This window comes from Periophthalmus magnuspinnatus, chromosome 19 (genome assembly GCF_009829125.3).
Source record: "Periophthalmus magnuspinnatus isolate fPerMag1 chromosome 19, fPerMag1.2.pri, whole genome shotgun sequence".
Lineage (NCBI taxonomy): Eukaryota > Metazoa > Chordata > Actinopteri > Gobiiformes > Gobiidae > Periophthalmus > Periophthalmus magnuspinnatus.
In genome coordinates, this window is record NC_047144.1 from 15,850,046 (window position 1) to 15,874,959 (window position 24,914).

Below are 24,914 nucleotides of genomic sequence, written 5' to 3' on the forward strand. Positions count from 1 at the left end.
TTATTTTTCTTTTTATTATTATTATTGTTATCATAATTATTATCATTATATGCTTTTGAATTTCCCTCTCCTCTAACAGTCTAGTCACTGTATCCTGGTACTATGAAAAAATGAAAATTTATGGTTTATGGGGCATTCGGGTGTAACTGACGCTTTATCCAATTATTTTTCATTAATGAACAAATATATTACTGAAAGCTCTCTTTAGCATGTCATTTAATAATTATAAACTATAAATGTCAAAAGATAATATGTGTAGAATACGTTTAGGATATGTTAAGTGTAGAAAAAATATATACATATATATTATTTTGCTTTTTTCCCCCTGGCCGCCATTTTAGACAGGCGCGTGACGGACAGCTGTATCTGGGGTCCTGCGGTGCCGAGGTCAGCTCTCCTTCATATCGTCCTACACCGGCTTGCACAATTTACTCTCTCCTTGTTTAATTTAGCGTTTTTAGACACATTTACGACTATAAACGGTAAGTAAACTAGCATTTTCAATCATGTATGTTCACATCTTTTTCCGTTTTGGCTCTGGTTTTTGAAGGTGAGCTGCTAAAGACAAAGCTAGCTACTGTGCGTGACATATACGCCCCCTCTACGGTCAGGTTCACTACTATACCATACTAGTTACGTAAAGGTACCATTTTCACGCTATTTCGCAAATAATTGGGTGACTGTGTAGTCACATAATACAATCTAAGGAGTTGGTTCCGTTATTTGATTGTTAGCAAATACGTTACAATTACAAGATTAACCAACATTTGTAGGATTATTGTGAACTACTTACGCACGTTTGCCCTGTTTGTCACTAGTACACAGCCAGGTGATGACAAAAGCCACCTTGAAATAAGATAACTTAAAGATTCCCTGTTAAAATGATAATGTTTTGACTCAAATGATTCTTGAGTAACTATTCCACTTTCAAAACAAACTGCTATCTTTGTTTAATTACCTTTCAAGGTGTAAAAATGTGTGATTATTCTTATATTTTTGTGATCATTTTGAACTCCGGTAATTAACATTAAACTTTATTATTATATTTTTTCTTATTTTACAGGCGCCATGGCAATCCCTCCCGCCTTCGCAGATCTGGGAAAATCAGCAAAAGACATTTTTAGCAAGGGATATGGTAAATAACATCTGATCTTCCAATGACACATGTGGCTATATTATCTATAAACACTTGTTTCTGTATCCAAAACACTGTTGATGTAGAACCTGTAGAGTATGACGTAGTTTTCCCACAGATTTCCGGTGATGTTTTTGGACCATAAAAAAATTGTTCTGTTAAATATATTGTATAATAAAAATGTTATTGAGCCTACTTACTTATTTTTGCATTTAAAGTCACAGTATCTGTCCATGGTCATTGTATTTTTATTTTATTTTGTGTTTTATAGCTTGTTTTTAATTCAGTTGTTTTGTGTCTGTAGGATTTGGTCTGATCAAACTTGACGTGAAAACAAAATCTACAAATGGTGTGGTAAGTTATATCACAAAGTAAAAATATTGACATTTATTCCTGTACTGGTTAAAGTTGAGGGGATGACCACTGCTTTGTCCTTGGTAAGCCTGGTTTAGATCTGGCTTAGATCTGGCTTACACCCGGTTTAGACATGGTTTAGTCCTGGTTTAGATCTGTTTTATCCTATCTTAGTACTGGGTGCATCAGTGTAGTCTACTCCTTAGTTCCTCAGGCCTTAAATTCTGGTTTAGTGCTAAAATATTCAGTGGTAAGGCTTCTTAAATTATTTATTTTCCCATTTGGTTTGTTGTTTAAGATAATACTTTGGAGGGAAAAAATGAATTTCTTTGAGAACTTAATGGGTACTGGTATGTGGCTTTTTGCAATCAAATTTATTTATTTATTTATTTATTTATTTGAGGGACAGTGTGCAGATACATTAAAAAGATGGCTGCACTAGATTTAGCAAAATGCTAATTTCCATCTGTAGTCCTTGGTGTCACAAACATAAAAAAAAAAAACAAATCAATATTGTCACTGTAATGGTTGCTATTAGAAAATGGGAAGTCTTCAATTATTTATATGTAGGTATAGGTAATGCCTTTATAGAAAGTAATGCACCATTGGGTCTCATTATGAAAAGCCCAGATGTGTTTGACATGAGCACTGCTATTCAAATCTTAAATGTTTCTATCAATATCTACTTAATCCCTATTTCTCAATACATTATCACCTTGCATGTTGTAGAAATTAGCTTGGCACTTATATTCAAATATTTAAATAATTATTTTGTCCCTTTTTTTTCTTCATAGGAGTTCAAAACCACTGGGTCATCCAACACTGACACCAGTAAAGTGACTGGAGCTCTGGAGACGAAGTACAAATGGTCTGAATACGGTTTGACTTTCACTGAGAAGTGGACCACAGAAAACACACTGGGGACTGAAGTTTGCATTGAAGATAAGGTATAAACCCATTTCTTATTTCTCAGGGACCAGGGTTCAAACTCATTAAGAAATTATGATTTGTACCTTAGCCACTTAGCCACTACTGTAAATGTTTTTGTTTTTTTTGCTGTTTTAAATTGATTCCCTATTCATATCACTAAAGGCCTGATAAGTTCATATTTCTGTATTAATTTTGTTAAGTTTATTACTTAATTTTTCAGGGACCATGTTCAAACTCTTATTATTGCAAGAGAGAATTATGATTTATACCAGATTTAACTATTTAAAATGACAATAAAAAGTACATTATAGATTTCCTTTTCATATGTTTAAGAATTTTTAGGCGCCATTTTGAGGACTTTTCTGAGATGTAACTTGCTCTCCATTTCAGATCACTAAAGGCCTGAAGCTCAACTTTGAAACCACATTTTGTCCAAATACCGGGTATGTGTGTGCTTTTTACAGTAATCTGCTTTAATTGTACATAAGGCTGTGCAAAAAATGATCATGATCCCCTTGAGTAAATTGATCGCAATTTTTCTATTAAATCTTATTTCTTCTTTTCTTATTTAAACAAAGAGAAAAGACTTTCAATACAATTTAATTTCCGTTTACTATACTAACTATATATTCACTTGTACTGGTTTAAGTGGATGTAATAGTTCTGATAGAGTTGGTGCAGTAGTTGTAGTAATAGTTTTGATGATAATGGTAGTAACGGTAGTTGTTTTGGTGATAATACTAGTAACAGTTGTAGTGATTTAACCAGTGTTTTTGAATCTCCAGTAAGAAGAGTGGTAAAGTGCGGGGAGCGTACAAGCGTGAGTTCCTAAACGTGGGCGTGGACGTGGACCTGGACTTCGCAGGACCCACCATCCACGGGGCGGGCGTGGCCGGGTATGAGGGCTGGCTCGCCGGGTACCAGATGACCATCGACTCGGCCAAATCCAAAATGACCCACAGCAACATCGCCGTGGGATACAGGACCGGGGACTTCCAGCTCCATACCAACGTGTAAGTTTTATATTAGATTTTTGATTATTTTTTTCATTTAAAGCTGATGTATATAACATTTTTATTTCATATACAATATGAATGGAAAGGAGCAGAAAGTAGTATAAATTTATAATCTCTCCCCTTTTCACGCACAAACCAATCTAAAGAGGAGATTAGGGCTATATCACAATCGAATCAAAATGGCTATTTAAGTTGATGTATTTCTCAAATCGCAAAGGCTGAAATGATTTAGACAGTGATAGACTCTCGTTGGCAAAAGACCAAAACATCCCGTCTTTATAGAAAAATCTTGTTGTGCCTGTAGTTTAGACCTCTACAAACCTGTTCTGAAATGCATAGAATTCTTGTATTAATTTGTCAGTTCATATTTCAGTCTCTCTCAGTCAGTTGTTTACAATGTGCACTCTCAACACAGTACTACTTTTTAGCATAAATCGCACATCTAATCACTATATTGCCAGAAAAATGTATTTTTTTCCCCCAAAATTGTGCAGCTTTACAGGATATGACCTTAAAATGTGGCAATATTTTTAATAATGAAACCCTGTGATAATCTTACTATAGAGATGATCATATGAGGACACTTGAGTCTTAAAAAACATGCATTCTCACATTGAACTGACCTGTAACTTCTCCTGCTTGTCTCCATGGAAATAAATATGTTGGAATATTCTAGACAAAGCAATAGCATATCCACGTTAACAGGCTGGTGACAGACCCTCCACTCGAAAGCTACGTAGGGCGCCTTTAACTATTTGAAACTATATTCTTATAAACGAATGCATTTCATGTTTTCCCCCAGAGTATATTGTAAAAACAGTACTGTTGTAAAATGAGACCACTGTGTGCTGTCTGCATCTAATAATAAAGCCTTTTATTGATCGCTAACCCGTTGTAGAGCTGTTAGTGCGTTATGATTGACTGGGCTTTAGAGATCTGCCTGTTTCACATCGCTGTATTGAAAAGGTCGTCTTAAACCTGTGCACAAACTGAAAATACAAGGATGTTCTTATTTTTGCCTACTATTTCTGAGGTGCTTAACCAATCCTATTTTTCCTGCTTCTGATAATTATTTTGTATTTATTTGGTTTATTTGAATGGGGAGAGATACAACAAACGGATTGACACCCGCATCAGATTTACTGAATTGTTAGTGTTTTTGCAACACCAGAAGGGCTTTTAAAGCTGTTCAAATCTCACAAAAAAGCAGTGGGATTATTTCTGTCTCCCCTCCTGCTCCCTCATACACTCGCTCTCTCTCTATCTATCCCCATACTCTCCCTCTCTCTCTCTCTCTCTCTCTCTCTCTCTCATTCTCTCTCCCCTACTGCTCCGTCACTCGTACTCACTCACTCCCCCACCTCTTGCTCGCTCATTCTTTCTTTCACACTCTCTCTCGCCTTTCTTCCTGCTCCCTCATGCCGCCCCCCCTTTCCCTCCTACTCCCTCATACCCTCTCTCTTTCACTCTCTCCCACACTCTCTCTCTCACCCATGCTCTCTCTCACTCATTCTCTTTCCCCTCCTGCTTCCTCATACACTCACTCTCTCTCTATCTATCCCCATACTCTCCCTCTCTCTCTCTCTCTCTCTCTCTCTCTCTCTCTCTCTCTCTCTCTCTCTCTCATTCTCTCTCCCCTACTGCTCCGTCACTCGTACTCACTCACTCCCCCACCTCTTGCTCGCTCATTCTTTCTTTCACACTCTCTCTCGCCTTTCTTCCTGCTCCCTCATGCCGCCCCCCCCTTTCCCTCCTACTCCCTCATACCCTCTCTCTCTCTCCCCCCTCCTGCTTCCTCATATTGACTCTCTCCCTCCCTCTCTCCACACTTTCTTCCTACTCCCACATACTCTGTCTGTCTCTCTTGCCCTCTCTCCCCTTTCCTCCTGCTCCCTCATAGTCACTCCCTCTCTCCCCCCTTTCCTCATGCTCCCTCATACTCTCTCTCTCCCTCTCTCCCCCCTTTCCTCCTGCTCTCTCATACTCTCTCCCTCTCTCTCCCCTTTCCCCCTGCTCCCTCATACGCTCTCTCCCTTCCTCCCCCTTTCCCCCTGCTCCCTCATAGTCACTCTCTCCCTCCCTCCTCCCTTTCCTCCTGCTCCCTCATACTTTCTCTCCCTCCCTCCTCCCTTTCCTCCTGCTCCCTCATACTCTTTCTCTCCCTCTCTCCCCCCTTTCCTCTTGCTCCCTCATACTCCCTCTCTCCCCCCTTTCCTCCTGCTCCCTCAGACTCTCTCTTTCCTCCTGCTCCCTCAGACTCTCTCTTTCCTCCTGCTCCCTCAGACTCTCTCTTTCCTCCTGCTCCCTCAGACTCTCTCTTTCCTCCTGCTCCCTCAGACTCTCTCTTTCCTCCTGCTCCCTCAGACTCTCTCTTTCCTCCTGCTCCCTCAGACTCTCTCCCTCCTCCGTGCTCTCTCTTTCACACACAGTTGACACATGGTGACATTCCTGCTGTCGTTGCTCTCTGTCATTCTTCATTCGTCCTGTGCTGTGGCTCGTGTGGACCTTATGGCCAGTTTGTTTACACATTTACAGGGTGAACATTTTAAACATTATTTTTACTTCTGTTTGCTTTTGTTAAATATTAGAATCATACAATTTTACCTGTACCAGCAGCTTTTGTTCAGCTCTTTTTAGACTATGGCAGCAAAAATTAGACTTTGGAGGGCCACCATAGTCTCCTATTGATGGGAAACACTGATATTTTTCAGTTCTTTTATCAGATTAACATGAATAAACCATATTTTAAAGATTGTTTCATTGGTCTCTGTGCTGTGGTTTGTGGAGTCCTGGTTAATGTGTTGAGACAGTTTTATCCGCATTTAAATAGATTTGAATTTACTCAAGTTTTTTATACTTATATTTCTCAAGATGGCAGTGAGTTTGGTAGGTTTCTGGTTACACAATTGCTATTTTTTTCTATTTACAGTATATCTCCACATGTCAAGTTCATACACAGTAATAAACACTACCTGTATTTAAGTTTTATGTAATCCCTTTAAATAATACTGTAGCGTCTGGTGTACAAAAACATGCTAGATTTCTTCTGGTTGTTTATTTTCTGAGGACACGCTGACATGTTGAGACTACTTTTGATAATTTGACTAATTCTTGTTAATTACACATATTTTTCAGTAAAGACGGCAGTGAGTTCGGTGGGTCCATTTACCAGAAGGTGAACGATAAGTTGGAGACGGCCGTGGACTTGGCCTGGAGCGCCGGGAGCAACGGGACCTGCTTCGGCATCGCAGCCAAATACCAGCTCGACCCCGAAGCGTCTATATCGGTGAGACCAGCTCCTACACTTTATGACAACTGGACATCCCATACCATACCGTACTACACTATACTACACTATACTACGCTACAGAGTTGAGCAATAGTGACCAAAATGGAAGCAATAGTGACCAAAATGGAAGCAACAGTGACGGCCTGCTCAGGTTCCAGAAGTAAAATTTCCATTCATTTTTCCCATTAAAAATTAAAATATTAAGAGTTCAAAGGCATCACGGAGGCTAACCAGCCACGTGCTAACCAGCCACGTGCTAACCAGCCACGTGCTAACCAGCCACGTGCTAACCAGCCACGTACTAACCAGCCACGTGCTAACAAATATCTATAACGGCATCATTTTAAACCCAGAAAGCACATTTAAAACTCAAGATTCAGCAAAATGTTCTTAATAATTTAGCAGTTAATTAAGTTTCATTAAGTATTAAATAAACTTAAGTCTTATAGCCATTAATTGCCATATATCTGATTAGCCCTGAGCGAGCTTTCAAACTTTTTAAATTTTTTTTTTCTATGGGAAAAATGAATGAAAAATTAAGTTTGTGAACCAGGGGGTGGGCTGTCACTGTTGATCTTCATAGACTCTTAGTCAGATGAGCGCCCTCTGCTGTCAGCTTAAGGGCTTTATGCACAAACCGACTATTGGAAATGCAGGTGTAGTTTTTAAGTGTTTTCTAAAAGTTCTGTTTTTAAGCAACATTTTTTCTCTTCTCTTCAAAACAACATATTTGATCATGTATAATTCAGATTTTTCAGTGTATCATTTCGCATTTTGTGATTTTACAGTTTAATACTGATTTCCTCTTAATGATATTTTGCTTCTTAGGCCAAAGTGAACAATGCCAGTCTGGTAGGAGTCGGCTACAGCCAGAACCTGAGGCCTGGTGAGTTTGAGTTTAATTAATATTTATTTAATTAATATAAGAAAATCCTCAATGTTAAACGTTATAGGGTTTATTAATGGTGACGTCTATTGTCACATGATTCCCACACACCAAAACTCTTCCACATTTTGTATTGTATCTTCTTCTCTGTTAAATTCCCAGTTCTAAGATGGAAAACCTGTTGTGCTTGTGTCTCTATAGTTCTCATCTCTGACACTGTGGATCATTATGTTATAATTTACACATTTTAAATCACAATATTCATCTAAAACAACTCAATAAAAGAAATGAGTCCACTGATGTGCGCGTTAGAAAACTGCAGCGCCCAATGGGAGCTGATGTCGGCGTAAACGTCATAACAACAAAGCGTCACATGCTGTCGGCGCCCCCTATGGATAGCTGCACATCGCACGAGCGAGCAGTGGATTTTTTTTCATTTGTACCAAAATGACTACACGACGCTGCTGAATCCTACAAGTATCGTCCATTAAGAAAATAAAACTGGAGATCAAAGTAAGTACGTCACAGTGGGCGTGTACGAGTGACGTTGAAAACGAGGGTTGATTGGCAGAGTTCAAATGTGTTGTCCCACTGCATGATGTCACTAAGTGGTATTTTTTTAAAGTCCATATAGACCTTTACCTTTTGTCATATGGTAGAACAATCCAGACAATGCCATTTGTGGGTTTATAGGCAACATTTTGAGCATTTTTTTCAATTCAAAAACTACAATATTTGGTTTTAAATTGTTAATTGCTCTGGTAACAATGTACATTTTTCATCAGAAAGATTACAGACTGCACCTTTTTAAAATATCATTATACTATAAAACTATAACCTCTTTAGGACATTTTAACTCTGCAGGGCTCTATACAATGTGATTTCAGAGTGTTTTTTTCTCTCTTGCAGGAATGAAGCTGGTGCTGTCGGCTTTGGTCGATGGGAAAAACATCAACGCTGGAGGTCACAAACTCGGCCTGGGTCTAGAACTGGAGGCATGAGGAGGATTCAAAAGGAAACATTATCCACAGCTCTGGAAATGTATGAGAGAACTGCAATTTATCAAACTCTTAACCATTAATCACAACGATCTAGATTCAAAACAGTTGAGGACATATTTGCTTATCAGATCGGTTTATTTGATGAATTTGAAGATATTTCCTAGTTGTTTCAAGATGAGGGATTTTTATTTTAGTGAAAATTTTCTGTCTAGGTTAACCAAGTTTATCCTGTACTTTAACTCTGCTCCAAATTGGCTAGAAATAAGACAAACAAAAACATAATTAACAAGATCTTGAAACAAAACTAGTTCAGATTTAAAAGTGTTTAATAACAGTTATTTCTTCATTTGTTCATGTAGTCTGCACTGAAATAGAGGAAACTACATAGACCATGCTCCTTTGCTCTATTTTGTAGCGGTTGCTGCACCAAAACAATGAATTTAAGCAAAGAGTTGTAATTCCATATACTGTGATGGTCCACGATATTATTATGAGACTTTTGACAATGTGATCATCATAATTTGGATATTGTTACAACCCTAAAATGTAGTTATGTCAGTGATAACCTGTTTGTTCAGATTTCAATTTCTGAATGTTTATTAAATAATTTGAACAAAATGATAGTGTTATGAATAAAAGGGACACGTTTAACTTAATTTCATACACTGTAATCCACACTAGTGGTGATCAAATATTCAAATTTGGAGATATATTTTCAACAGAAACTTAAAAATACCAGTCTAGCGAGTTTAAACTGTCAGGTATGAAAATGAACAAAACCATGATCTGATAAAACAATTAAAATTAAAAATACCAATTAGATCAATAGATATTTTGCAGTTTTCCTTATAATTTCCTTAGCTGTATAAATAAAAATGACAAGGCCCAGTTCTCAAGCACTTTGCTGTCACTGACTTTTCCAACTTAAGTCAGTCTATATATCTTTATCTACCCATTTCTCTTATTTAACCCAGGCTTATTTAAACCAGAGTTACTTGAGTTGCTGATTGCGTGATGACCTAGAATGTAACCCACGTTTTGCACATGTAGGAATTTCTTAAACTTTTATTTTCTTTGCACATTTTATCCCAAACCGGTAAATAAATAGTGAAACTTTTAAAATGAAAAAAGCTCCCACAGAGAAAACACTATGATATTGTGTAAGCAGCAAACTCATTGTAACCATAAATATCAGGGATGGAGACCAAATGATGATTTAAAATGTGTCTTAATCCAGATGCCCTACCTGGATAAGTTAAACTCTTGTCATGAAATGTTAGAAATTATCTTTTGATGTGTCACATTTAAAGGGATTACCATTTTAACCAAATATAGCAAGTTTAAAAAAGGTAGTTGTCATAGCTTTAGCACATTTGCATAAATCTAGTAGCCTAATCTCATTAGTTAATAAACATTTATGATTATTATGTGTGAAACGTATCAATATTTCAAACTTTATCCTAACAAAAGTACTCCATTTAGGATTATTAGCATTCAAAAAGCAAAGGTTAAGGCAGGGTTTACTCTCCCTGTACTGTGTTTTGACCCATCCTTCAGTACCTCTGGGTCTAATCCCTGATATATATTAGTTTAAATGAGTTTATTTTTGTAGTTTTGTGGCTTATTCTAGCTATTTAAACCTACAACTGCTGTCATTTTTCTTCCCTTTTTGTGCTTTACATGAATGATCACAACTGAGGACTGTGAATCAGGACAAAACTTCTGTGTGTGTGCTAACTTTGCAATAAACATTTGAGTTTGACCACACACTTTTGTAAATGTTTTCTCTATATTTATTAGATTAATAACTGTTTACAATTTTGATGGACTGCTAATTGACACAGAAAATAGAGCGGCAAGGTTCATCGCAATCGAATTTGAATGGATGCAATTGGCAAAACACAAATGCAATAATTTAGTAAGTAAGTACCATAATTTCCTCCACAAACATCTCCAGTCTTAGCATAAAAACTGTGCAGACGTCAGAAATGTCCCTCCCTATGTGTCAGATGCCGTCCCTGTCTCTCCATGGAGTCTTATCCTGCATTAAAAACTGCTAACCCTGTAGTTTAGATCTGTACAAACATGTTCTGAAACTGGATTCTTATTAGTTCATCTTTTTGTCAGTTTTCCTGGACGTGTGTGTGAAATTTAAACAGAATCCTATATTTAAAAACATAAATCTCTAATCTAATCGCAACTATATATTCTTAAAGGAACTTCTTAAGTCGCCTGTTTCTCAGTCAACAGTTTAACCGGAGGACTGGTCAGGAGTGTAACAGCCAAAAGTGCCCCCCCCCCTGTGTGTGTAATATTTTAGTTTCATATTATAATGCCAAGGTAAGTTACTTTTGTTTTTAATTACAGAAATCTATGTCATAATACTACTAAATTCTTGATATTTAAATGTCAATGGACCAGTGCTTTATACAGTAAGAACGTAGAACCCATCACTTATAGAGTTGTAAAAATTATGGTTTATTTTGTGTTTTGACAAGTTTTTCATTACAAACTCACATAATTAGAAGAATTCAGGCATTGCCCAATTTGGAAAAATCACTTATACAATTAACATTTCAATGAGTCTTCACATAATTTCACTTTATTCACGCTAATGGCAAAAATCAGGGTTATTTTAGTAGTATTTTCGTTTTCAAAAATGGAGCTCAAGAGTGACAGCTCGCTCTGGATCCTTAAGTAAATGTTCAATTCATTTTTCCCATAGATTTTCCCTGTCAAATCCTCTCAGTCTTTAATGCATTTAACACTAGCTAGACACAATATCTTGGTGTTTTATTGTTCTTTTCACGTTATCTGTATGCTTTTTTATAGACTGAGCACTTTGGTCACCTCAAGTTGTTTTAAATGCGTTATATAAACTTGAATAGAATAGACTGTATAAAGGAATGGACTAAGTGAGTGTGACGTCACCCACAGCGTTCAGCTTCAGTCAAATTAAGCTCATCGAGACTAGAGCAGTTATAGGAGCCAATTTGGAGCTGAGTTCTATATTTGAAATTTTGACCACGAGTATCATAGCAACCAAAGAGCCAATCTGGAGCAAAGTTGTTGAAGATAATGCCCCTTCCTGCCCTAACCGCTGGTTTAGCATGGAGCGGGCGCTTAGCAGCACTGTCAATCAAACCTGTTGCTAACGCTAGCAGGTGCCACATCAGGCAGAGAAGGCGACTGATTTGTCTGTTACTAATGTTCATATCTTGATTTACAGACACAAGCGGGTTAATAGAAACAGACCAATATGACAAGGCTCACTGTGGCAGTTACAGAGGGATGTAAAGAGAATTGGAGCTGGAAGCGCGCCCATACTCACCTCCTATTTGGAGGCGGCTAGCAGGTTAGCTATGTCCATTTATATATACAGTCTATGGTTCAAAGACATTGCGTAGGCTAACCAGCTAATATATAACCATAAATGTTTTAATAACTTGGCTTTTTTTTGGAAAGTCTATGGGGAAAAATAAATAGGAAATTTGCTTCTGAAACTGAGGGGATGTCACTGTTGAGCTCCGTTGATAGTTTAACATTATCGGTTACATTGGTGAGTCTTACATCTTACATATGTTACCACACTACAATACAATACTTGACCAGCCATAAATGCTCATCTGTGATAAGAAAAATATAAAAAGTTGCGCAAAAAAACCCAAAACAGTTAATTATATCGTATTGGTTTTAAGACTGCCAGGATAATTACTCACGGGGAAAGGCGCTGTATCTGATTTTACGGTCTTAAAAACATGAAAAACATACCTAGTTCATTTTAAACATTTTGAAGTGGACCAAAGTTATTCCTCATTTACCTTATGCATTCCGAGCGTCCCAATTACTCGTGGCGATGAGTTTAAGTGCTTTTCACAACTGTCAGAACCAGAGTGGAGTTTTGCTGTCATGGGAAAGCTAACAAGCACTTCCTGGTTATCGGACAACAAAACGCTTTATGATTTGATGCAGACAGCAAACAGCCGAATTGTTTTGGCCTCAAGAGCTGCTTATACAATAGATTTGAACTGGGGCAAGACAAATGTTGCTCAAATACATAGGGGAAAAAAATCTGGTACAGGCCCCTTTAATTAATAAATACTTTAATGAGTCATAGGGTCTAATTATAGTGCTATTAATCATCATTCATTAACTAGTACTGTCTATATCATTTATTATTATTTAAAATGGGCTCTGCACAGTAGCACGCTAGCTAGCTCACTGTTAACAGATAAGTCACTTTTATTAAAATCAGAAAACATACAATACTCTATTATAATTCAAATAATTTAAAACAAAGACTACCCAATTATTCTAAACGTAGACTTCAGACAATACTTCAGTTTGTGGTGCTGTTTTAGTATTTTTTTATGCCTTAAAATTAGCATTAGCATCAAGACGCAAACATGTCTCTTCCTAAACACTGAAGTGTCTCTGGAGAAGTATTCTTATTTTCTGTGTGTAATGTTTAACATGTTGTCAGAGACATCCACCTGCAGCTCCCTGCCCACTGTCTGACCTTAACCCCCTAACCTCTGACCCTTAACCCACCCGCAGCTATCTGTCCACTGTCTGATCTTTAAATGTTTATTCACTTTTGTGTGACTCAGCAAAAACCTCAGTGTCACTACTTCCTGTCCAATTTGATCTAACAGTGAGGTTGCCTGGTGCTATTGTGCAAAGAGCCTATTGTGATCTTTTTTCTGTGGCAGTATATCATATTTCAACATTCGTTACTGTGATCAGTCTGTTTGATTTGTAGATTACTGTAATGTTAGTTTTCCTGAGTTGTTATAGTTTGATGGCGAGCGTTAGACCATCTCCCACTGGCAGCATGCTCAGGCTAATCCTTGAGTCGCGTAAAAGTTTCTTGTTGAGTTTATCGATGGCTACGGTGTCAGCATCTTTGGGATCCAGGACCTGTCCTCCCCATAAAACCTGAAACACAAGACAAATAAGGAGATTAAAGGTCTACATTACACAAAATGGACTCTTGTGAGCTTTTAGTCATGTTATAATGTTGTTACCTCCTCAAAACATACATGGAGTTGTTTTGTTTTATTCATATATGTTTCAGTAACACTTTATTTTTAGTCTGTCTACATCTTCAAAGCTCAAAATGTTCTGTTCCACCTTGTGATGTCATGAAGTGGTAGTTTTAAAGTTAACAGCTCCTTTTACCTTTAGTTCAGTAGATATTGGTGATTCCAGAGCTGAAATGATCTAAATGATTCTAGTGAAAGTGTATATATAGAGTTTAAAAACACAGAGGAGCACTTCCTGTTTTACCACGACATCACAAGGAGTGTAAGAGAGAAGAACTCAGCCTAAATCTGCAGGGTTTGTGTGTTAAACATGTGTGAATGAAACAAAACACAACTCCAGGTCTGTTTGTGATGAGGAAACTGGAAATCTTACAATTTAATCAAAAAAGCAACTGAAATGTTGCAATTTGCAAAGTCCGCTACAAACAAGTGTTCCTCTCGTTCTTTTCTGAAAGTCATGGGATTTTTGTATTGGTTTATCAGTTCATATTTCATTCTTATCTCAAGTGTAAATTATATGTTTAAATGTGCATTGTGAACTGAATCTTGATTACATTTTTTAAGGGTCTAAACTGGGTCTTCACCAGAACTAAACTAGGACCAAGAACAGGACAGTTAGTACAACTGATGTAGACATGTGTACCATAATAATCTCTGCTAATCCCTTTATTATGGTAATTGTTTCCAGATTCAAGATGGTTGAATTACATTACATATGAATTTCAGTTATAGTAGTATCATGTTTACAGACGTACGTTGTCAATGGCGATGACTCCTCCTTTCCTGAGCAGTTTCAGAGAGCGTTCGTAGTAGTTGTCGTAGTTGGTTTTGTCGGCGTCGATGAAAATAAAATCAAAAGTCTCAGCCTCTCCAGTGGCGAGGAGATCGTCTGGAAGAGTACATTCAATGCAGTTAGACAGGGACAAAAAATAAATGATGTGTGAAAACTAGACTGTTTATAAGCACCATTTTGGGTACTTTTCAGCAGTCAAAGTATATTTAGTTTTGAATTATTTATTGCTATGGTAACTGAGATTATATTTTAATCACACTTCAATTTATGGATAACTGGAGAAAACTAAGCCAGAACTAAGCCATGAGAGGACTGGACTGGACATGAAAGGACTGGACTGAACATGAAAGGACTGGACTAGACATGAAAGGACTGGACATGAAAGGACTGGACATGAAAGGACTGGACTAGACATAAAAGGACTGGACTAGACATAAAAGGACTGGACTAGACATAAAAGGACTGGACAAGACATGAAAGGACTGGACATGAAAGGACTGGACTAGACATAAAAGGACTGGACTAGACATAAAAGGACTGGACTAGACATAAAAGGACTGGACAAGACATGAAAGGACTGGACTAGACATAAAAGGACTGGACTAGACATAAAAGGACTGGACTAGACATAAAAGGACTGGACTAGACATAAAAGGACTGGACAAGACATGAAAGGACTGGACATGAAAGGACTGGACTGGACATGAAAGGACTGGACTAGACATGAAAGGACTGGACTAGACATAAAAGGACTGGACTAGACATAAAAGGACTGGACAAGACATGAAAGGACTGGACATGAAAGGACTGGACTGGACATGAAAGGACTGGACTAGACATGAAAGGACTGGACTAGACATAAAAGGACTGGACTAGACATAAAAGGACTGGACTAGACATAAAAGGACTGGACATGAAAGGACTGGACTAGACATAAAAGGACTGGACTAGACATAAAAGGACTGGACAAGACATGAAAGGACTGGACATGAAAGGACTGGACTGGACATGAAAGGACTGGACTGGACATGAAAGGACTGGACTAGACATGAAAGGACTAGACATAGACATGAAAGGACTAGACATAGACATGAAAGGACTAGACATGAAAGGACTAGACATGAAAGGAAAGGACTAGACATGAAAGGAAAGGACATGAAAGGACTGGACTAGACATGAAAGGACTGGACTAGACATGAAAGGACTGGACTAGACATGAAAGGACAGGACTAGACATGAAAGGACAGGACTAGACATGAAAGGACAGGACTAGACATGAAAGGACAGGACTAGACATGAAAGGACTGGACATGAAAGGACTAGACATGAAAGGACTAGACATGAAAGGACTAGACATGAAAGGACTAGACATGAAAGGACTAGACATGAAAGGACTGGACTAGACATGAAAGGACTGGACTAGACATGAAAGGACTGGACTAGACATGAAAGGACAGGACTAGACATGAAAGGACAGGACTAGACATGAAAGGACTAGACATGAAAGGACTAGACATGAAAGGACTAGACATGAAAGGACTAGACATGAAAGGACTGGACATGAAAGGACTGGACTAGACATGAAAGGACTGGACTAGACATGAAAGGACTAGACATGACATGAAAGGACTAGACATGAAAGGAAAGGACTAGACATGAAAGGAAAGGACATGAAAGGACTGGACTAGACATGAAAGGACTGGACTAGACATGAAAGGACTGGACTAGACATGAAAGGACAGGACTAGACATGAAAGGACAGGACTAGACATGAAAGGACAGGACTAGACATGAAAGGACAGGACTAGACATGAAAGGACTGGACATGAAAGGACTAGACATGAAAGGACTAGACATGAAAGGACTAGACATGAAAGGACTAGACATGAAAGGACTGGACTAGACATGAAAGGACTGGACTAGACATGAAAGGACTGGACTAGACATGAAAGGACAGGACTAGACATGAAAGGACAGGACTAGACATGAAAGGACTAGACATGAAAGGACTAGACATGAAAGGACTAGACATGAAAGGACTAGACATGAAAGGACTGGACATGAAAGGACTGGACTAGACATGAAAGGACTGGACTAGACATGAAAGGACAGGACTAGACATGAAAGGACAGGACTAGACATGAAAGGACTAGACATGAAAGGACTAGACATGAAAGGACTAGACATGAAAGGACTGGACATGAAAGGACTAGACATGAAAGGACTAGACATGAAAGGACTGGACTAGACATGAAAGGACTGGACTAGACATGAAAGGACTAGACATGAAAGGACTAGACATGAAAGGACTGGACTAGACATGAAAGGACTAGACATGAAAGGACTAGACATGAAAGGACTGGACTAGACATGAAAGGACTGGACTAGACATGAAAGGACTGGACTAGACATGAAAGGACAGGACTAGACATGAAAGGACAGGACTAGACATGAAAGGACAGGACTAGACATGAAAGGACAGGACTAGACATGAAAGGACAGGACTAGACATGAAAGGACAGGACTAGACATGAAAGGAAAGGACTAGACATGAAAGGAAAGGACTAGACATGAAAGGAAAGGACTAGACATGAAAGGAAAGGACTAGACATGAAAGGACTGGACATGAAAGGACTAGACATGAAAGGACTAGACATGAAAGGACTAGACATGAAAGGACTGGACTAGACATGAAAGGACAGGACTAGACATGAAAGGACAGGACTAGACATGAAAGGACTAGACATGAAAGGACTAGACATGAAAGGACTAGACATGAAAGGACTAGACATGAAAGGACTAGACATGAAAGGACTAGACATGAAAGGACTGGACATGAAAGGACTAGACATGAAAGGACTAGACATGAAAGGACTGGACTAGACATGAAAGGACTAGACATGAAAGGACTGGACTAGACATGAAAGGACTAGACTAGACATGAAAGAACTAGACATGAAAGGACTGGACTAGACATGAAAGGACTAGACATGAAAGGACTGGACTAGACATGAAAGGACTAGACTAGACATGAAAGGACTGGACTAGACATGAAAGGACTAGACATAGACATGAAAGGACTGGACATAGACATGAAAGGACTAGACATGAAAGGACTAGACATGAAAGGACTGGACTAGACATGAAAGGACTAGACATGAAAGGACTGGACTAGACATGAAAGGACTAGACTAGACATGAAAGAACTAGACATGAAAGGACTGGACTAGACATGAAAGGACTAGACATGAAAGGACTGGACTAGACATGAAAGGACTAGACTAGACATGAAAGGACTGGACTAGACATGAAAGGACTAGACATAGACATGAAAGGACTGGACATAGACATGAAAGGACTAGACATGAAAGGACTAGACTAGACATGAAAGGACTGGACTAGACATGAAAGGACTGGACATAAAAGGACATAAAAGAATTTGGGTATGTTCACCCTTGCAGACAAGCCATATCAAATATGGTATTAAATTTGGACTAGACCAGGACCAAACCAGGGGCAAACCAAGGACTGATTATAAACCAAAGAGCTACACGTGGACCAGGACTTCATTAGGGCTAAATCAGTTCCAAAGCAGAACAAAAGCAGAATTAAACTTGTGTAATCGTACCTAAAGTATTTAGAGCAGGTTGTAAGCGCAGGTCAATCTTTTGGTCAACTCCAGCCTGTGAACAAATGAAAAAATGCATTATTAATAAAATATAAACCAGTGAAAAACAGCTGAAATTCTAAAATTTGACACAAAACACCAATTAAATGTTTTTGAATTACAAACTATCCACTTTATCATATAGAGTCCAAATCTAGACTCGGATGTAAAAGGTCTGAACCATGCCTAGTCCAAGACAAAAATGGGACAAAAATAAACCTTTTCTGAAATCACTTTGAACTTTTTAAATCATTTTAGACCATCAAGAGTAAACTCATTCAAACCATGCACTTGCCCTGGCTTGTCCAACTTAAAATTCTCAATAGAGATAACAAACTCTGATTTTTAATTGAATTAGGGCTTAAAAAAAGACTAAACCAAGGCTAGAACAGGGCCAAACCAAGTCTACATCAGGACTAAACCTGTAGAACACCAAACCAGGTCTAAATCATGTCTAAACCATAGACTGTATGTATAAATGGACATAGCCAACCATAGCTAACCTAATAGCCGCCATGTTACAAATAGGAAGTGATCACGTGCGCACTTCCAGCTCCGTCGGCTCTGGCTCCAATTCACTTTTTATTGAAAAACTGCAGCCCCTCTCTCTGTAACTGCTGCTGTCAGACTCGTCATTTTGGTCTTAAAATGTTCATATTAACCAGCTCTACATGATCCCGTTTTTTTCCCACTATTGTGTCTGTAACTCAAGATATGAACATTAATAACCCGCTACTCTCGACGAGCTTCATTTGACTGGAGCCGAACGCTGTGGGTGACGTCACACTCAGTCCACTTCTTTATACAGTCTATGGTCTAAACTATATTATAATAGAATGAATTTAAAAAGTGGTACCTCTTTCCAAAAAGGCTTTCCAATGCCGGTGTATTCTTCACTGATGTCACAGCCCACGATCACGCCATCTTCAGGTAATGCCAGCGCCATGTTCAGCGTGTTGTATCCTGTATAAACGCCTAATACAAAAACGTGAGAACAGTCTGTTTATCTGTCCCGATTAATTACAAAAACAAAACTCTTATTTTTCACACAATGGGAAAAAATGGGAGGGACTAATCATGTTTGTGCAGATAAACCTCACCTCTCCAAAGATCTGACTTGGCCTCATGGTGTCACATGCTCATCTCCATGGAGATAGACCAGTTTAATGTCATAATAGAACAGTCTAGGTAAGGTAATGTTAACATAGAGATCAGGTGGTGGCAGGCTCTCCATGAGAAAAGTTACATAGTGTAGCTTTAAAACAATGACTGGACAGTTTTTCAATAACTTTTCTTCTAACAAATCCAAAGTGCATTTGTTTTTTGTTTTTTTTTTGTTTTGTTTTTTTAAGGAAAGACAGATTTGATGCTAAAACGTCAGCTATTATATATTTTTTAAATGAAAGATGTTCAGGGAGCAGGGATAGATTATTAAAACAGATTGAGATGAATATGTAAAGCGGAGAGATGCCAAATATTTGGGAAGAGGTAACACAATGACTGCTCTGACCTCAATGATCAATCATGATTTTCAATTTGATTTTATTTTGTCTTATTAAAAACACTATACGATACAGTCCCTAAACATAAACAATAGAGGCGTTCAATCAATGTCATTTAACCAATGATGGAAGAAGTACTCAATTCTGTTACTTAAGTAAAAGTATCACATACAAAACACATTTAAAATCTCCCAGATCAATTTTAAAGAAAATAGACGACACCTCCCAATCCCAAACGATCATTACAACTGTGTGTTCTGAAGAGTGCTTTTTCTCACCGATCTCTGCCACTTTCTTTGCTTTGATGAGTTTGGCCAAATTCACCATAAACTGGGACTGTTCACAGGCCACCATCATAATGTTCCAGCGATCCTCCATCGTCCTCTGAAAAAGAAACAAGATACGCAGGAACGGTTTAATCTTGGTTCAGTCCAGGCTCAGTCATAGTAATGGTTTAATCTTGGTTTTGCCCTTGTTTATTTCTCAGTTCGGCCCTGGTTCAGTCCCACTCAGTCCTGCTTTAGTCTGAATTGATGCAGTGCAAATCTTTAGTTGATCAAGAATTTAAGTCAGTTATAACCTGACAGTTTACAACAGAACACAAGAGCACTGGTCTAATCTGGGTCTACTGAGTCTGACCCAGGTCCAGTCCTTGGTTATTATGTGCTTAGATTAGTTTAGTGATAGTTCATGATGAATTGAATGATGTAAAGTGCTCTTCATTCAATTTGCCTTTCTCTTTAAAGGAGCATCAGATGGTGAAGCCAGCTCCCATGAGGTCATACTAAATGGATTTTTTTCATTGTAAGTAGTTTAGGGAGTCTTGTTTTAGTCCACTTTTAGTCCAGTTTTAGACCTAGATTTATCCAGGCTTAGTCCTAGTTTTGTGCTGCTATATGCTTTTTTATGTCACAGTTTAGTCCTACATAAATCTGACTTAGTCCTAGTCCCCGGGTTTAGTCCTGGTTCAGTTGCAGTTTAGTCCAGCTTGAGTCCTGGTTAATCATGGTTAGGTTTAGGCAAGGCAAGGCAAGTTTATTTGTATAGCACAATTCGTACACAAAGTAATTCAAAGTGCTTTACAGAATAAGAAAGACATTAAAATCACACAAATCAAAACATAAATAATCAAATAATCATCATAAAATTACCATTAAAAGAGAAAAGTGCAGAATAAAACCCTTTCAGTCGTATGCACAGCTAAACAGAACCGTTTTGAGCCTGGATTTAAACATTGTCAAAGTAGAGGCCTGTCTCACATCTTCAGGAAGAATGTTCCAGGTTTTAGCTGCATAAAACTGAAACACGGATTCTCCATGTTTAGTCCTCAGAGTGTGAGATGGTTCATATGGCACTAACATGTCAGAGATGTACTTTGGACCTAGGCCATGGAGAGACTTGTACACAAGCAGAGCTGCTTTAAAGTCTATTCTCTGAGCCACAGGAGCCAGTGCAGAGACCTGAGCACAGGACTTATGTGCTGGTACTTCCTGGTTCTAGTCAGGACCCGAGCAGCAGCGTTCTGGATTTTTAATGCTACTTTTTTCCTTGTCCAGTACCACTTCATCCCTGCTATATGTAGTATAGTTTGGTCCTGGACTCACCTCTCGTAGTTTCTTGAGGACCGGGTGCTCCCTCAGCGAGTGGTTGAGTATATACTGCATCAGGGGATCGTTCTGGCCTCCACAGTGACTTTTGGAGATACTCATGGTCGACTTTCTTCTGCCTAAAAATCAATGAAAACACTCAATTTGTGTTTTTAAAAACTACAAAATCGTGACATCGAAGATTATTATGAAACAAGTTTTCTCCTTAATTTCTTGCCTACAAAGCTATTGTGCAATTAAAAAAGTGATTATTCATTTAAATTTATACTATTAAAAAAGCAGATTACTTATCTAAACAAATGTGACTGAAGGCAGTTTACAATTTCATAAATAAAGGGATATGATGAAAATGAAAATGGTACGAGCCTCTACAGTTTGAAACACTATCAGGCCCTGCTCTGATTTTAATCCATTTTAATCAAACTCATAATTATCCAGTGTGTGCAAAAGTAAATTAATACTACTACTACTACTATTATTAATAATAATTTTAAATGTGGAAATGTAAAGTGTGATGTTTTTAAATGAAAGAATGGCAGAAAGCATGGTTTGATTGTAAATGGATGTGTACTTAGATGTATATTAATAGTTTCTAACCTGCCCGACAACTGCTGATGGAAACTAGCTTTAGCAAAATCTGGTGTAAAACGTCTCCTCTTTTGTGAGATTAATGTATTTGCACATGGCCGATCTTAAAATATATAAAATATAGATTTCATTTTTTGGCCATGTCACCCATCCCTATTTGCAAACATATCTGTTTTTTTTTTTTTTAATGACTCCCAGCTAAATGATGTCATCTTCAGTAATAACTTAATTAATCAGGAAAGCAACTGAATTTAAGAGACATGAAATGCTCACAAATGAATGATCCAGTGTACAGTGGAGTGTAGTGTGTATAATTTACTTTTCTAACCACAGGCAAAAATACAAACTGGGCAATACATGAGTTTAACATATTAAACTTTTGCTCCTTGCACTGTCATAAAGTCAGTTAATTATCAAGTTCAGAAAATATTTGTCTTTTCAAATTCCATATTTAATTAAGTTGTGCCACTGACTGGGATTAGAAAGTGAGAAAACCTGACTGGATCCTAACAGCAAACATTGACTTTTTAACTGTTGACTTACTTCACTTATCGCATTGGTACAAAGGGTAAATAGTGCGCATTAGAGTTTATATTATCGCAACACAAAATATCTTTATTGAGTCCGTAAAGACCTGGACGGGACTATATGCAAGAAATATGGTCTTTGGTTAATTATTAGTACTGACACTATACCATTTAACACGTCAGACTTGCAACTACATTAAAAAGAAATTTGTCCAGATATTAACAGTCCTAAGAATAAGAGATCAGCATTGACAGAATTATGACAAATTAAACATCTACAAATCTCCATATGTGGAAAAGGGATTATTAAAAATAGGTCAACCATTCTCTCTGTATGGTATATAATGGGGGGTTGCTTTAGTTTCAGACCCAAGTCCAAACAAAAATCTTTGTAATAATACAGTTTTAAATATTTAGTTCACAGGAGCTAGTCTCTATTACAAATATCTATTTTTATGTACATTTTTTGTCATAGGTTTATACTAATTCATTTTATTTAATACCATTTTCTGTGGGGACAACTGTGACTTATTGCCTCTACTGATTAAAAAAACAACAGAGAAAAAAGATTAAATATAATTGCTTCTGTGTTTATGAATGAATGAATAAATACAACAAGCTTAATGTAGCCTATTATTTCCATTTTCTGTTGAAGAAACAAGTCTGATAAATATTTTCTTAATTTTATCAAACGGTATTATTCTTCTTGACTTGTATAGATATATATTTTTGCGTGTTTTCTTTTTTATTTCATCCAATATTTCTAAGATTATTAACTTGGTCACCTTGGCATTAGAAGCTTATACATCACGAGACTCACCTGCTCATGTCCTCTACTTAAAAATTTCAATTTTAACATTTAGTTTCTTCTTACCCAAGTAATAACCAGCGACAAACACGGCTCCTAGCGAGAGACAGCCTGCAACAGCTTCTCTGGAAATGGCTTGAAGCGACATCACAAATAGCAAAGTAGTTTTACACGAAAAAACAAGAGCACAACGCGCTGCTTGAGCCGTGTTTTTGTTGCGCTTCCGGGTTTGCGTTTTTTACCGTAATGCTGAAAATAGACGCGCGCCGCCTTTCCGCCTTTTCTCAGTGGAATTAATCTGATGAGGTTTTACCAGTTTATAGCAGTGGTAAAATGAAGTTAAAACACGTCAGATCGTTTGGTATGTGTTAAAAGATTATGCTCACGATGTTTAATGTTAATTCGACGAGTAGATGTAGCAAAATAAAGCAATAGCTACGATGGCTAGTAGCAACAAAGACTGAAAACTGATGTAGCGTGGTGCAGCGGTGGTAATTTAAATAAAAAAAAAATCGGCTATTGTCCTGAAAAAAATAATACAAAGTTTACCTGTTTAAAGACCAAAAGTGAAAATCTGAGGATGTTTGAAAGAATCTCAGAGACTGGAGACAGGAGGCAGCAGCATCAGCTTTTACTGCTGTTATGTTGGTCATGTGACTTCAAACATAGCCTGTGATTGGTCCATAACAGAGTCAAGACAGGGCCGTGCAATATATATATATATTTTATTTTTTTTTTACAAAAAAAAAAAAAAAGGTATACATTTGTGGCCACAATTAAAAGTCAGAACAGACAGATTATTATGAAGTAATACAGAAAGAGAGGGGGGAAAAAATAATACATATATATTTTTTTACATTTTTAAGAGAAAAAAACAGATGAGAAAAAAGACAAAGAACCTGCCCTTGTGGATAAAGAATTTACGCATAACAAAAATTACATTAAAAGTAATTTCACATTTTTTGTCATGCATAATACCAAAAATGATGTCCTGGCTGGTAAAATCTTTTATATTTGGAATCCTGGGGAAGAGCCAGCAGTGTATATCGTCTCAAAAGGCTTTAGAAAACACATTTAAAAAAAAAAAGTGTTCTGTCGATTCAATATTTACATCACAGAAAGAACAACAATTGTCATCCATCCCAAAACGCTGTCTGAGCAGTTCTTTAGACGGGTATATGCCTGAAAGACTTTTAAAATGGACTTGTGCAAAATTAAATATGCTTATACAAAGAACACAAAGATAACAGCACGTGGAAGTAAAGCTTTACAACAGTCTAGAATATCTACATTGAACTGGAGGACAGGTCAGATTTCTATGGTAGAATTTGCTGATTAACTGTGACATTGCACATTTGTTGACCTGGTTTATTGTTAATATCTTTGTTATTACTGGGTCTGTGCACATGAAACAAAAACTGGCACCAAGTTCTATCTTCTCTGTCTGTATAAATAAACATTAAGGGAACTTATATTTTCGTAATAACTTCAAAATTGAAGGCATTGGTCTGTCCCATGCAAAGAGGTTTGTTGGTGTTTGAAATTAATTTAAACTATACGATTAATATGGCAAGTTTTTTGAGCCAATCCCTAACCAGTGTTTCACATGCTTATACACAATGGAGGAGAAAAATATTGATCTATACATTTATATACAAGGGTGTAATTTCTATGTTCGCCAGCAGAGGGTGCTCTAGCGTTTCTTTACCTTTGAGCCAGGAGACCGAGTTTTAGTCAGTTTGGGCCGTCGCATGTGGAAATTGGGG

General features: G+C 37.6%; 2 protein-coding genes across 3 annotated transcripts; one reads left to right on the plus strand and one right to left on the minus strand.

The window, feature by feature from the left end:
- The first annotated feature begins 360 nt into the window (after positions 1 to 360).
- Positions 361 to 8,651, plus strand: LOC117387455 (voltage-dependent anion-selective channel protein 2-like). The gene is made up of 9 exons (XM_033984967.2): positions 361 to 482; positions 1,064 to 1,135; positions 1,440 to 1,489; positions 2,284 to 2,436; positions 2,810 to 2,862; positions 3,205 to 3,432; positions 6,571 to 6,721; positions 7,553 to 7,610; positions 8,520 to 8,651. The coding sequence occupies exons 2-9, from the start codon at positions 1,069 to 1,071 to the stop codon at positions 8,609 to 8,611; spliced, it is 852 nt and encodes a 283-aa protein (XP_033840858.1). The 5' UTR covers positions 361 to 482; positions 1,064 to 1,068; the 3' UTR covers positions 8,612 to 8,651.
- Positions 8,652 to 11,067: 2,416 nt separating this feature from the next.
- Positions 11,068 to 23,788, minus strand: LOC117387216 (catechol O-methyltransferase domain-containing protein 1-like). 2 transcript variants are annotated; one of them, XM_033984661.2, is made up of 7 exons: positions 23,215 to 23,396; positions 21,223 to 21,344; positions 19,897 to 20,002; positions 18,973 to 19,091; positions 18,078 to 18,132; positions 14,412 to 14,545; positions 11,068 to 13,549 (listed from the first exon to the last, which is right to left on the minus strand). In XM_033984661.2, the coding sequence occupies exons 1-7, from the start codon at positions 23,294 to 23,296 to the stop codon at positions 13,403 to 13,405; spliced, it is 765 nt and encodes a 254-aa protein (XP_033840552.1). In that variant the 5' UTR covers positions 23,297 to 23,396; the 3' UTR covers positions 11,068 to 13,402. The 2 variants fall into 2 exon arrangements, with proteins under 2 accessions (XP_033840552.1, XP_033840553.1); XM_033984662.2 differs by lacking the exon at positions 23,215 to 23,396 and adding an exon at positions 23,698 to 23,788 and having other exon boundaries at positions 11,070 to 13,549.
- Positions 23,789 to 24,914: the final 1,126 nt, after the last annotated feature.

Bases quoted from the DNA above. Each gene is read 5' to 3' on its own strand.
- LOC117387455 (XM_033984967.2), top strand. From the start codon at position 1,069: ATGGCAATCCCTCCCGCCTTCGCAGATCTGGGAAAATCAGCAAAAGAC. The intron at 2,437-2,809 runs GTATAAACCCAT...TCTCCATTTCAG, and splicing joins AAGTTTGCATTGAAGATAAG to ATCACTAAAGGCCTGAAGCT. The intron at 6,722-7,552 runs GTGAGACCAGCT...TTTGCTTCTTAG, and splicing joins ACCCCGAAGCGTCTATATCG to GCCAAAGTGAACAATGCCAG.
- LOC117387216 (XM_033984661.2), bottom strand. From the start codon at position 23,296: ATGTCGCTTCAAGCCATTTCCAGAGAAGCTGTTGCAGGCTGTCTCTCG. The intron at 20,003-21,222 runs GTGAGTCCAGGA...TTTCTTTTTCAG, and splicing joins TCCTCAAGAAACTACGAGAG to AGGACGATGGAGGATCGCTG. The intron at 18,133-18,972 runs GTACCACTTTTT...ATTTGTTCACAG, and splicing joins GAAAGCCTTTTTGGAAAGAG to GCTGGAGTTGACCAAAAGAT.